General features: G+C 41.7%; 1 protein-coding gene across 2 annotated transcripts in view; it reads right to left on the bottom strand.

Annotated features, from left to right (window-relative positions):
- Positions 1-12,062, bottom strand: part of MTR (5-methyltetrahydrofolate-homocysteine methyltransferase) — a 52,415-nt gene extending 40,353 nt beyond the window's left edge. For both annotated transcript variants that reach the window (XM_075146528.1, XM_075146529.1), the window contains exons 1-7: positions 11,925-12,062; positions 7,546-7,760; positions 4,847-4,936; positions 3,951-4,020; positions 2,741-2,833; positions 2,542-2,648; positions 1,027-1,086 (exon numbers count right to left, since the gene is read on the bottom strand). In XM_075146528.1, the coding sequence (XP_075002629.1) occupies positions 1,027-1,086; positions 2,542-2,648; positions 2,741-2,833; positions 3,951-4,020; positions 4,847-4,936; positions 7,546-7,760; positions 11,925-11,961 (672 nt within the window). In that variant the 5' untranslated portion in view covers positions 11,962-12,062. The remainder of the gene's footprint in view (positions 1-1,026; positions 1,087-2,541; positions 2,649-2,740; positions 2,834-3,950; positions 4,021-4,846; positions 4,937-7,545; positions 7,761-11,924) is intronic.
- Between the last annotated feature and the right edge of the window lie 1,861 nt (positions 12,063-13,923).

The raw sequence follows: 13,923 nt of genomic DNA, 5'->3' as shown, positions 1-13,923 counted from the left end.
AAAGAAATGGACGAGGCAGAGAACATCACTAGGCTATCATACAAATCCCTGATGTCTGCACTTTGACTGCTGTATGCTATTCTAATTCCCCTCTGACTCGAGAAAGTGGAAAACAAGAAGGTGACAAGAATAATGAATGAATGGTATGGAGCAGCTAAATAGACAAAGACTCTTCAGCATGAAAAAAAGATGACTAAAGGAGGCTCTCACAGAGGACTATAAATGCCATGACTACACAGCAAAGGGAACGTGGAACAGCTGCTCACTATCACTGTCAAGAAACAAATGCAAGACACAAAAGAAGTTATCAGGCAGAATGTCCAAAAGTAAGCAAACTTTCAAACCAGCACATTCATAAGCTGCGAAAGTTACCAACAGATTATTTTGTGGATGCCTGGGTTCCGCACAGGTTTGAACATAGGTTCAAGGAAGGAGTAGGCACATTCAACAAAAGGGTATGAATGGATACAAACTGCAGATCAGAAAGCCTGGGCTGCAAACTGCAGAAAACTGGAAGAATACATCCGAACTTTCAAAACAAGCTTATTCTTTTTCTATATTTATTCCTATGCATTCATGACTGCCCGCTGTCAGAAAAATACATGTCAGAGAAAGAATATGGATTAGACAGACCTTTTCTGACTTCAAATGGCCATTCATATTGTACTTGAAAACATGGCAGAATTTGCTTAATTTCAGCCTTGAAGCACTGGTTCTTATTACCCTTAAGACAGGAAGCCTGAAAAAATCATGATCAGACCTTTTCCTGTGGTAATACACAGAATGAATACATACTGGAATTAAGTCATTCCTCAGCCTTCAGGTTGATAAGCTGGACAGAGCTACCCAAGACTGATTTCATGAAGCTTTTCGCTTCATGAGTTTTTCCTTTCACAATCATGTGAAAAAAGTACATTTCCAAGACACTTATTTCCTTCATTTCAAAATGCTTTAATCAACTGCCATCTCAGCTAGTTCACAAATCAAGCTTAAGTATATGTAAAATATTAAATAATATATACTTACAAATATGGGTCGGGGAGCATACTCTTCCTCAAACAACATCTGAAGTGCAAAAATAGCTGCCTATAGAAGAAGAATAAATTGCGAAATATTAATGGACGTTTCAAGAGTTCTTCAGTTTGTTGGTTTTTTGTTGGAGTTAGTTTGCCTTTTTTTTTTATTTTAATTTTTTTTTTTATGGCTGTTTATGCAACTTGCTACCTCATATTGCCTGCGAGAACTTAATACACTCAAGAGGTTTTACCCTTACCCCTAACATCTTCCAGATGTTCCAAAACACATTTTGGCAACACGTAGAAAGGAAGTACCATGGGGTAACCAAAGAAGACCAAGACTACTCTGAAACCCAAAAAACATCAGCACGTACTTCTCCCTCATGTCTGCAGCACAACCCCCACTCCAAACATGGTTACGTGTAGTATTCTCAGTACACATTCACTGCCCTTGAATGTGTTTAGACATGATGTTTGCAAAGGATCCTTTCTAACCAACACAGATTTTAACAGTAAGGACTGCAGTAACCCCTTGGAAGGTCCTGAAAATTTACCCTGCGTCCTTAGGGTAAGAAAGTTGCACGTGAATATGAGCTCAGTACAATGTTAAACCTATAGGATCCTAGCCAAACCTCCATGATGACTGGTAAAATCTGCAAAGGACAAGTCATGCCACTGCACACGTTAATTAGCCTGTGGCAAATCCCCAAAGAAATGCTGTGTGCATATCCAGCCAGACCTTTCCCACTTAAAATTGGAAGACAGTTTTAAGCGCCCTAACAACTCCACCACCTGCATTGAGCAGTTATTAGATAAAGAAGGAGGTGTCAAAATCACATGAATTGTGGTTTTGTGCTAAGGTAAGGGTTGTACTTCTCAACATAACTGAACTGGAAAGGGAGCAGAGAATGAGGCAACCAAGCTCACTGACCACTCTGTGCAGGACAATGAAGACAAAAAGTCAACTCTACATAATCAGAGAACTCTCAATGCCAAAATTTTATTTTATTTTCAACATTTTTATTCCTCCTATTTTACCCTTTTAATCCTCTACTCCCAATTTTTCTTTTTTAAAGCTGATGGCAGTTCCCAAAAAAAACACATTTTAACAGGACTGTCTCATAAGCTTTCCCATGCATGCAATCAGATACACTGGACATTCCCTCTCCAGTGTGCATCACAAGCATCCTTTGGACAGACATGCTTACGTATACAAACATCAGATGCATTTGGAGATGTTTTGCAATATAGCAGAGCTTCTGGGAATAAAAGGACAGCTGGCACAGACAGCCAGAAAGATACTAACTGCACATACTAAAATGCAAAGGAAAAACTCTGGAAAAGGCTGTTTTATCATTAAAAACCATCTCCTTACATTCTACCTGTTTGTTATCAACTGAAGAGTCTTTTCATGTATTTAGTAAGCAGTAACTGATAGCTCTTAGCAATACCATGTTGCATTTCCTTAGGTAGTACACCAAATACTTATATTACTGAGTACTTTTTTTTCCCCCAGGAGTCTCACCTTGGCATTGGCTGTATCAAATATGGTCTCCACTAACAATATATCAACTCCTCCATCCAAAAGTCCTTTGGCTTGTTCCTTATACGCTTCAACCAGTTCATCAAAAGCTGTAAAACAGGAATGATGTTAATTTCATCTGGAGGTATCTCTTTCAAGACCATCACCTAAGTTAAATAACTTGATGATTATAAATACTGACTTATGTTCCTGTAATCTGGTCTCTCCACAGATGGTGACACAGAGAGTGTCCTATTTGTTGGACCCATGGCTCCAGCAACATATCTCCTAATTCCTAAACCAAGACACAGGAAAGAAAAAGAGAAAAAAAAAAACAAACAAAACAATTTACCTCTGGTTTTACAATGACAGCCATGTCAATGTAAAAAACCTCAAGGACAGAAGACACACACATCATTCAGCAGTGAAGAACTATAAAACAGGAAATTCCCATCTCAACTCAAGAGTTTCGTCAGCACAAGATTACCCAGCACAGCTGACTTCTTTGTTTTAATCCTATCTGACAAGATGTTCAGTGTATATACACAAGACAGAAGAACATCTATGAAAAAGGGAATTGGCTCAATTAATTTTTCTTCTAAGTATCATTTGTCTCTGACACAGGAAGCTTCATTCAATTACTTTAAATGCACAGCATAGAACTGTCCTGGCATTTTTCACTAGATAACCTGATCTGAATATTCTGGCATGTGTTCATAAAAAAATCCCACCTTTTTTTCAAATCTTACATTTTTATTCCATATTATGAATCACATCAGTAAGGTCTTATATGGACAGCAGCAAGAGCACTGTTAGCTTCAAACACAGTTTGATGCCAGAATACAAGAGGAAATTACTTGTCTTTGAAAGACAGCATTGTCTACAGCAGTGGAAATGAGCTACAACCCTTTCGCATAAAGCCCTGAAGGTAAAAGACTGCACATTTATAGATGATGGACACATAGTAAGCACATTTCAGTAGTTGCTCAGTAAAGTCAAACCAGGAGACTCACACTAGGAGTAACTGGTAATCCACATTTACCTACAATCAGCTATACTAATTCTGTAGTACAAAGACTTGTGCTGTACGAACCTAAGTAACTTATAACAGTCCCTGCTGAATTTGTTTTTCTCTAAAAAAGATGTGTATTGCCTGCAGTCTAAAACAGGCAGGCACAGGACAGCCATCCTGTGGCTGAACACACTAAGGACCAGATCCTGCAAACATGCTGAAATTAGCATGATACGAATAGAGATGTGAAATTGCTACTGCGCCTAAAATGAAGAGTGTGCATGTCTGCAAGTTATGTCCCTGTGACGTAAATCTATCCTCTAGTTAGCAACATTTTAAAGATTGTAGCAAGGCAGTCAAAACCACAAATGAATAATTAATTAAAATAAGTATTACTTACCTGTCTGAGCAGTTACATCATCTGCTGCTTTTCTGGCCACCTGTGCAGAGACTCTGTTTAACCGATATGCCTAGAACCATTACAGAAAATTACCAAATAACTTTTAGTTCAGTACAGCACAACTCATCCTCAAAGAAACACAATGCTTCCCTTCAGTAGCTTGCAGCACACTCTGAAGGCTCCCTAAGCCATACAAATACACATAAGCACTATTACAAAACTTCAAAAGGAACAGCTCTATACACCTTAGCAACAGAGTTACATGGCAGGTCTCATCCCACGTATACCCCAGCTACAGCTGCTAATCATAAAATTTCACTCTGTAAGGTGCTAATTAAATCCTACTGAAGTCAACAGAAGCTGAAGAACAGGACTTTGAGGACAAAATTAACCTACTTTTAAATTCACTTTTTATTTAAGTAGCATATTTCCAAGTATTTTCTTTCACATATTTCTCAAATTCTCAAAACAACACATAGCAGAGAAAAGGTATGACAAATGTAAGATTGAAAGGACTTCTACATACATCAGTACAAACAACTCAAAACATCCAGGAAAAAAGCAGTTCCATTGTGGCACTTGGTAAAAGTTGGAAGGACTGAAGCAAAACATCCCTGTTCACAGAACTGAGACATTCTAGGAATGCACAAACAAAATCTAGGACAAATTATTATTGCCTGTGCCTTCGTCAACAAGAGGCACACTATGACTGTCACACACAGCAAGTGCAATTGTCTACAGCAGTGGAAATGAGCTACAATGCCATCACATGGCTCTAGAGACAGCATGCAGTCAATGAAAACAATACCAAAGGACTCTGGGACTAAGCTAATCTTGGTTGCTAAGATAAAAATCTTGATTAACATTTTAATCTGTAAATAGTTTATCATTCTTACCAAATGCTCAAGGCCATAGTCAGCTTGTGCAACTCGTGTACTGCTGAAAGTGTTAGTTTCAATTATGTCAGCGCCTGACAGCAAGTATTCCTGCAAGATATGAAAAAAAAAAAATCTCCAAGACCTCCAGAACTGAGATCTGGAATGAAGGCAACCCAACTATTTTGTATCATTCAGTTGACAAAAAGTCACAAATCATCTCCTAATTCAAAGCAGATCAAACTCTGAAGGCCTTAATCAAAGGCACAGGGCCAAAGCAATAGAAGTGTTCCATCTAACCGATTTTCAGAGTTTTAGTGTCTGCCACACATTCTATTAACAGATGACATTTACAGTCACCTCCGCCACTGAGTCCAGCACCTGGAGCACGTTCCAGATTTTTGCACAGGGACATGGTGGGACGTAGTCCAATTGCCATCAGCAAGCGAGGGCTGCTGTGGGCAGACTCAGAAAAGGCACCAGTTAAACAACAACAGAGGATTAGAAAATTTAAACATTCTGAAGGAACCTGTACAGCACAAGAGCATACTGGGACAGAGTACAAGCTTAGGAGAATTACGTTTTGTACAGATCACATTTAAAGTTTAACTAATGGCTCAGATTCACAAAACAATTAAGCCTTCTGCTCCAGTTTGGTTGTGTAATTCCCACTGAAGTAAACCGAAATCAACGCCAACTGAAATATTTTTGCAGATGCTAGTCTGTGTTTTGATAACCTCTATCAGTTGCCCTCCTCCCTCCCTAACTCCTCTTTTTGATCAGGTTAACCCTTAGGTGACCCCTGCGTATTCAAGGAAATTAAGATATTTCAAGTGCTAGTAAGTCAAAAATACCGATGTGGCCATTAAACATAAACCACTCAGTTTTTCCTATAAGAAGCAGATGAGTTCAGTGGGTTCAACAGGGCAAACAAAGTCTTGATCCAAACAACAGCAGAAAAGAATTAAATTTGCTTTAAAACATGTTTTACTGCAAACTAATATGCTTTCTCTCAACTCCTCCTGGATACATATGGAAATACCTACAAATAGCTATACGAAAATATACAAGTTCTTATGTGTACGCTAATAATGAAGTAATGAAGTTTCTGAAAATCATCTAGACTAAAGAAACATGTTAAATGTGTACAGCTTTTACTAGCTTTTGTTTAGTTCAGATCTGTCATTTTAGCAAAAACCCTTCAACTTTACTGTCTACTACCACAGAAGGAAATCATACGCTCAAAGCAGGAAGATCGTTTTTGCCTTTGAAAATACACCCCCTCTCTTACCACTGAATCTTAACTTTGCCAGACAAGGTACAGCTCACATTTACTTTTCAAGTTACCGTATCTGTGAAATCTGACTCACTAGGCTGTTAAAAAACCCCAACAACCATACATATAGTGGGATTATAGATACTTTGTAGAAATATTTTCATCTATTATTTCAAGTTCCATCCAATTCTCAGAAGAAATTGGCAGCTATAAAATGAGGCCACTACTCATGGCTCAGAAAGCACCTGACCTAAAAGTTGCTGCAGGCATGGGGACCACCACAGACTTGTTCTTCTGTGTTCTTTTCTTACACTCTTCCTAAAGCACCTACAACTGGCCATTGGAGGGATGATAGCAGGCTACTGTTGGTTTGATTCAATACATTCATTCTCAAGTCACATCACTATTGCTCTGCTAAACCTGCAAAATTCAACTGTTAAACCAGCTTACCCAATTAAAACCACGAGCTATTATAAATTCCAAGGTTCATGACCACTACAGCTCAGTTGACAGTCTAGGGACTGAACTCAATCGACAACTATTTCCTCCTGAAATTTTTATAGGTCAAAGACTCTGATTCTTTTCAACTTGTCGTTCTTAAAATCCAAAGAATAACAGTTAGAATGTAAATATAAAAGTACAAATTACATACCAAGTTTAACAAACAGAAGCCAGTTATGATTCTGATCAATGAAATACAGATCTTTTTAATAAATAATTGGAAAAACCCAGAACAGATGTGAGGCTTCAACTAAATATCAACTAGTTGCAATGCTATTCAAATGTTCCAATTATTACAGTAAGACCTACAAATACCTGCAACTCAAGAAATACAAGACTCAGCAAGTTGTTTTTTAAAGTCTAATTTAAGATAGGAAAATAATAAAATCTGTTTGCAAATTCCCAATGATAAACCCTAGACAGTTTTATTCTCTGGGCCACACATTAACATTCTAGAGAAAACCTGAGAATATGGAAGCACATATACTCATTAGGAAGCCCATATATTCATTAACTATGGAGAGGCCTGCTTCAGTCTGCCACATTTAACAGCTCTTTAATACACAATTATAGAAACACGCATGTAGAATTCAGATGTGTCCTACTTAGATGCATTTCAAGTGCTGGTTGAGGAGTAGAAAAGGAAAGAAAAATGAAATAAATCAGAATCTAGAATTAATAGAAATGCATCAGGGACGTAAGTCAAAAAGGGATTTAAAAACAACACTGCCTGGGTGACATCAGGAACCAAGACACGAATGCTGTGCTCACACAACCAGAACAGTCAAATCTGCTCACTCTTTTTCACATGGTTACCTAGCACTCTCTTCCCTATCCCCAAAAGACGCAGGAGAGCCAGTAGCCTGTGGCATGGGAAAGGGGAGCGCAGAGGCCAAATTCTCCTTCCTTCTCTTGTCAAGAGACAGAAATCAGAACCACCTACCTTGTGTATGTCACAGATTATATCAGGTTGAGTTATACTGAGAAGGTCATTGTTGCCTTTCAAAGGCCTGGAATGATCTTTAAATTCATGCCCTCGGAAATCCTCTTCTGACAGGGCATGTTGCTGGATCATGGTACCCATGCCTCCGTCCAAAACCATTATCCGCTCCTGCAGAACTGATTCAATTTCATCTTCCATCCTTTTCTGGGGATATACTGCAAGAAAATAAGTTCAATATTTAAGCAGCTTTAAAGTTCCCTATCTATACATTTGAGCTCTTCCTCTTCCCATTTAAGAGACAGAATAAAATAACTAATCCTCTACTGAAATCAAACAGTAATTGGTTTACTTCACCTTCAGCTCCAATCACATGATGTCAGGTAACAGCGGCATCTATCTAAATAGAATTAGACTCAGTTGGTCCTTCACCTAAGTACAGTCACCTACATAAAATCAGCTGCAGAAACAAGATTATCAGAAGTTCACGAGGGCATACACCAAACTCTCTATATAAACTAGTCTCCCACACTGAAAAGTGTGATAATTTCCACTACAGCAACATTTGAATGGCAACACAGAGCTTTGGCACCAGACACCAAACTCTAAGTGGTACACAAGTGCAAACCAGAAACCAGTAAACTTCATTTAAAAAAAAAAAAAATTCTACTTTAATCACCTATACCGTAATGATAGAGAAAAAGAAATAAACTAAGCAAGCAAAAACAATTCTTCAACTGAGTCCCAAATTCACCTCCTTCTAGGATTAGAACAGTAAATAACAACTTCTGTTAGTGAGCAAATGCCAAGATACACTGACAGATAAGAGCCAGGTTTTATTTTCTTTTGCACAAACACAACAAGATCTTCTCCTGCTCTGCAACAATGCCAAAAGAAAACCAATCAGCAAATCACATGCTAATTATAAGATATTGGACAGGGTAAGTCTAACACTGACTGAAACAGAAAACTGTAGAAATTTCAGAGCTATCATTAGGAATGAAGATGCAGTATTGTAATGCTTTAATATGCCAAACAAAGCCCATCCCAAACATGAAACAAAAAGCCAAAACTATAATCTGAGACTTTAAAAACAAAAAGAAACACAAAACCCCCAAAAACCCAACAAAAGTAATCCTACTTTTCTGCTTTAGAACGTACACAGAATCATTTCAGAACGAAGACACACTTACATGCATATAGCAAAATAATCAAATAGCCTCTACCAAAAACCCAATTTACAAGAGTGGGATCCAACTTATCTTTCACAACCATGTAGATGAATGATGTGTTATTCTTCATCTCTCTCCTTCATTCAGCTTGGGCTTACTCACTTTGAGTAAGCACCTGTTTTGCATTTTAGTTATGCACTATCATCAAAACACTTGCAAAAAAGAATGATTTCTTCAGCACAAAAACATCCTTACGTCTCACTACAACTCACACACAGTAGTACCTAAAAATCACTGGCAACTGCTAACTGATTTGACTTTTTTCCTTCTGCATTCTTGCAATGCAACTACTGTTTTGACATCAGTACTGTTAAAAAAGATGAGGCCAAGAGTAAAGTATTGCAAGGTTACATTTATACCAATACACTGAAAAAACAGTTCTAAACCAGATGTAGTCTCAGCAAGAAGAGAAGTCAAATAAAATTTGTTCTATAACAAGTATGAAGCATTTGAAGGGAGATTAAAACACAAAAAAGAAAGCCACCCTCATTTCAAATTGAAAGTTTTAACACCACACAGGCAGGCTCAGCAGGTTCTTATACAAGAGCTTAAACCCACTCATGTTAAACCATCAAATTATTCATGAAAATAAAATCAGTCCTTGAGCTAAAGGCTTTCAGAGGCAAGACCCAAAAAACGATATCTGAAAGTATGACTGCAATGCAGACTCCCACACAGCATAACTCGTGTGCTTTGCAAGAGCTACAATCCAATGAGACACACACATTACAGTTTGCTTTTGCTTTAATGTAGCCTCTAATTCCCTGACACTGAGAGCACTGCAGCCCAGAAAGCTGAGCCGGGCCATCAGAGCCTTCCCAGAATCAGTCCTCCTTTCTATAAGCTTCTGCCCCTTTTACCTACATGCCTCCCAACTATCTTCTCATACACACTGGGAAGCAAACAAATATTTACAGTCATCTGTTTGGTTTTAAGTCCTGCACCTCATGTAGTCTGTTTTGCTTTCTCTACAGCTTGCCTTGCTGAACAGATGCCGCTTCAGTGTATGGTTTTGTGCTCATAGGAGCACAGATTTCTGCCTAATCTCTGCTCCCAATTCTGCAGAGAGCTTTATTCTAAAGAAGCTTTCAAAATCTGTGGTTCTTCAGCAGCATCTCAAAAAGCTGCAGGAAATACAGTGGGAATCATGAAGGTGGCCACCAGTGCCAGAGGTACACAGACTCTATGTTTTACAAATGGATGGCATAGCTCCAAGCTCCACCAAAACCCAATTTACCTGTCCTCGCTATGGATAACACTTGACTCTTCTTCCATTAGGAGCCTGCACTACTTGAAGCCATGCTCTGGCACACTGACAATGCAATTTTCAAGTTGGAAACAAAGTCTGCAGACAGGTCCAAAAAGACCCCAGAAATCAGAGAGGATCAATTCATAAAGGCATGCTAAAAAGTACTGAACTCTGCCCATGGGAGAAAAGTAGGGAGGAGGCCGCGAGTCAGCTCTGCTAAACAAGTACCATCATCTTAATTCAGCATTCAACTCACTTGATTTCCCTCTCCAGCACAGTCAGGGCGCAGGAGTTTGCTACAGAATAAATGAAAAAATGTTTCGAGAAATTCCTAAGCAGGGAAAAAACAGGTCAGCTTTTTTTTTTTTCCCTCCTTCTTTTTTTCATTTACAAACCCTGCTCCTACCTCTGCTCAGTGAGAAGTTGATGAAAAATTTATTTTATAAAGATCACTGGTGAGCTTTGAGAAACAGATTCCCTCTTCCATTCAGAAGTGTCCAGGAGAAAAACTGCCTCTAGAGCTATAACAGAAATAGTAGCAAACCAGCAGTGGTAATGGGACCCAGGAACCAACTACCTTGATTTTACACTCTACTGAAACTTAAAATATAAGGTGCATTACCACAGAGTGTTCTAGAGTTGGAACTAGTTTAGCAGACCATACCGAGACAGAACAAAAGTGACCCAACGGCTTTGGCTTAAAAGCCAAATTTTTTCCTTTCATCTAAGATCATCTTTCCTCCAACTGCCACCACTCCTCAAGCTGCTGCTGGAACACCCTCCCTCCCATGTTTCCCATTTCAGCCAAACCCATTTGGTTCTGCAGCAGCAGGGCAGTCACTAGCAATTGCTTGACCCCAAACAGCACAGGAGAAAGGGCAGAGCAGATCAACGCCACCTTTGCCAGAGGAACCTGGAAAAACCTCAGACCACAAAAGCTGATTACGGAGTCAGCGCTGCACACAACTCTGCAGCGAGGACAACTGCAGGCCGTCTAACAAGTTGAGGGATGGAAGCCCGGGCTGAAGTACAGGCTCAGCATCAGGCATTCCCTGAGAAATATTGAAGAGGGAAGTGCTTGGGATCTCTGCAGGTAGCAGCACCACTGAAAGCAGCCACTGACAGAACTGTCCATTTTAAAATACCGACAATGCCAACTAGCAGCTTATTTTACTTCTCCTCCCCTTCCAACGACTTCTGTTTAACCTTCAAAATGGCACTTTTGGCTTAAAGCCCCAGAGCAGCTGCAGCACACCCAGTCCCTACCATCAAGCTACAGCCTCTCCCGCAGTTGGATTTTAATTTCTCTGGCTTAACTGTGTCCGACGGGGCGATGCGGGTGTCCCAGCACCCTCCGGACCCCTTCCAAGTAGAGAGAAGCCTACTGCAAGGAACCTGCTCTGCACCGCAGCGGCCAGGGGCTCCTGCAACAAGCGCCCGTATTCACCACCGCCATCAACACCGCACTTTCGGGTCGGCGCGACCCGCCTAAACGCACGCCGAGCCGCCAAACGCGGCTTTTACAAAAATTAAACGCTGCGAACAACTGACACCCCCCCGCCCGACACTGGCGTCGAACTGCGAGCAAACACCAGAAGCTGAGGGGAGGGCTGCCCCCTCACAAGCCTCCCGGCAGCCCCAGCCGCCACCGGGAAAGGGGGAGAGGGGACGCGGCTAAGCTGCTCCCCACGCTCCCTCTGCGCGTAGGCGGGAAGGCCCCGCCCCGGCCCGCTGCCACCACAGCGGCACGTGGCGGGCCCCGGCCCCCGGCCCGCGGCTGCCGCCTGGGGTGTGGGGGGGACGCGGACGCCATCTCCCCACACACACACCTGGTGCGCGCGCGCGCGCACACAACCCCCACCCCTCCCCTCCCCTCCCCCCCCAGCGGTCGCGCCCGTTACCCGGCGGGTGGGCGCCCGCCGGCCCCGTGGGCGCCATGCTGCCGACACGTCAGCGCCGCTGCGCGCCGCGCCGGAGGGCGAGGGGCCAGTGGGCCCGCGCGCAACCCATGAGGGGACCAAGAGCCGCAGGGCTGCTACATCACCCCCTGACGCGCGAGCTCCGCCCAGAGCGTGGGCGGGAAGCGCGGAGTGCCGCCGCGTGAGGCGGCCGTTGCTGCCGTTGGCCCGCGGGGAACGGACGGCGGGAACGGGGCGGAGGGGGTGTGGGGTGTGTGTCCCGCACGTTGTCGGCCTTGCTGGCCGCTGCCCGGGAGCTGGAGAGCAGCAGAACCCGCTGAAGCTGTTGGCAGTGGATCGGCATCCGCAGTAGCAGGCTGAAAACTCACCCGCGGAGCCGGTTTGCTTTCCTTTTGCGGCCTGAGGACGGCAGCTCTTAAGCTTACGGTCGGATGGGGAAAGCAAAGCCTGGTTTAACTAACTCTCCTAACGTTAAATGCCGATAGCTTTAGATGCCCTTGTAGTTACTGGGGGGTAGTTTTGCTGCCAGGCAGGGTTAAACAAAATGAGTTGTCCCCTCATTGGGGGAAGACGAGGGGGAAAGTAAGTCTTTCAAATGCCAAAACCACTTGTATTGCAATTAAAGACTAACTTAGTGTTGAGAGGAAACATATGCAAATAACGCCTTACATAAACTGGAAATTAGACTTGCCAGTGATGTATGTTACTGGCATGTAAACCTGGAAACAAGTTTATACTAAAGGAATGGAGCAAATTCAGGCAGAGTTTGCTTGACAGTCGAACAAAACAAATAAAATGTGTCTTATTTTGACACAAGAGTTTCACTTCTCTTCCATAGTCCATGATGATGCGTCCTTTCAACTTACCTAAGGACTCACATTTTAAAAGAAAGAAATACCTGCCTGTTACAGCTGCAGAGCAGCCTCGCAAACATTACTCTGCATGTAGCAAATGCTTGCTTGCCAAGAGTCAGGATAGCTCAAGGGAATGATGTCTGCACTCCTTTAAAGTGTTGGTAATTCAAATGCCAGTAATAAACATGAACAGCATTGTCATTTGAACTAGTTCAGTGTTCAAAATACGAAAAGAAGAAGGAACTTTGTAAAATGGGTTATGGACCAGCCTTTCCTGTTTTCCATGGCTGGTTCAATAAAAGCAAAGCAAATACTGCAGGTGAAGATGCAGAGGCTGCTGGTTCTGTGTTACGGGAATGAACTGTGTTTGCTTCCCTCCTTCAGGCACCTGAGCCTCAGCTCTACGCAGCAACGGTGAAGCCTTTTGTCAGCTAAGAGTATGTGTTGCTACATGTACTGTTAATAACAGCTTCTGCATTTTCCCTGGAGAATTTTTAGGAGACTCAAAATGAGTTAGAAGCCATTAGTGTAGATGATTCCTGGAGGCTAAATGTTTACTCTTGAACTTTCTTTTGAGACACAAAACCAGTTGGTTACAAACCCTTTGAGTCTAATGCAATCTAGGAACTTTTATAATCAACTGTCACTTCAGTCAATGGTAATGCAAGTACATATAAAAAATACAGCTTTGTTTTCAAATAATACGTATGTCTAATTCAGCTTCAGAAGAAATACAGGCAGCTTACAAATCAACTAGATAGTAGTCCGACTCCCACTGTAGAGGCCATGCTCCAGTTCTGAATGCCAGGAGACATGGCTGGAGAGCAGACCTTGCCTCTCAGCAAACCATTCCAGTGGTCAGCCCAAGCTCCCACTGCAAAAATGTGTCCCAAAATTCCAGTGTAAGATGCGATGGTCTGGAAACCCATAAACTTTAAAAGTTCTGCCTAACAACAGAAGCGGAATACACTAAATAGAAGCAAAAGTTAGTTACTCCTAGAGACTGCTTTATTTTATCACTTTTACACATAATTTGCATATATTATAGAGATAGGCAACGCTCTGAGAACTGTTCACCTTTTTCTCATGCCACGCAACACTATGAAAGTTTTCTCTGTCAGCAATTC

This window comes from Calonectris borealis, chromosome 3 (assembly GCF_964195595.1).
Source record: "Calonectris borealis chromosome 3, bCalBor7.hap1.2, whole genome shotgun sequence".
Lineage (NCBI taxonomy): Eukaryota > Metazoa > Chordata > Aves > Procellariiformes > Procellariidae > Calonectris > Calonectris borealis.
This window is presented reverse-complemented; position numbering and strand designations above follow the sequence as displayed.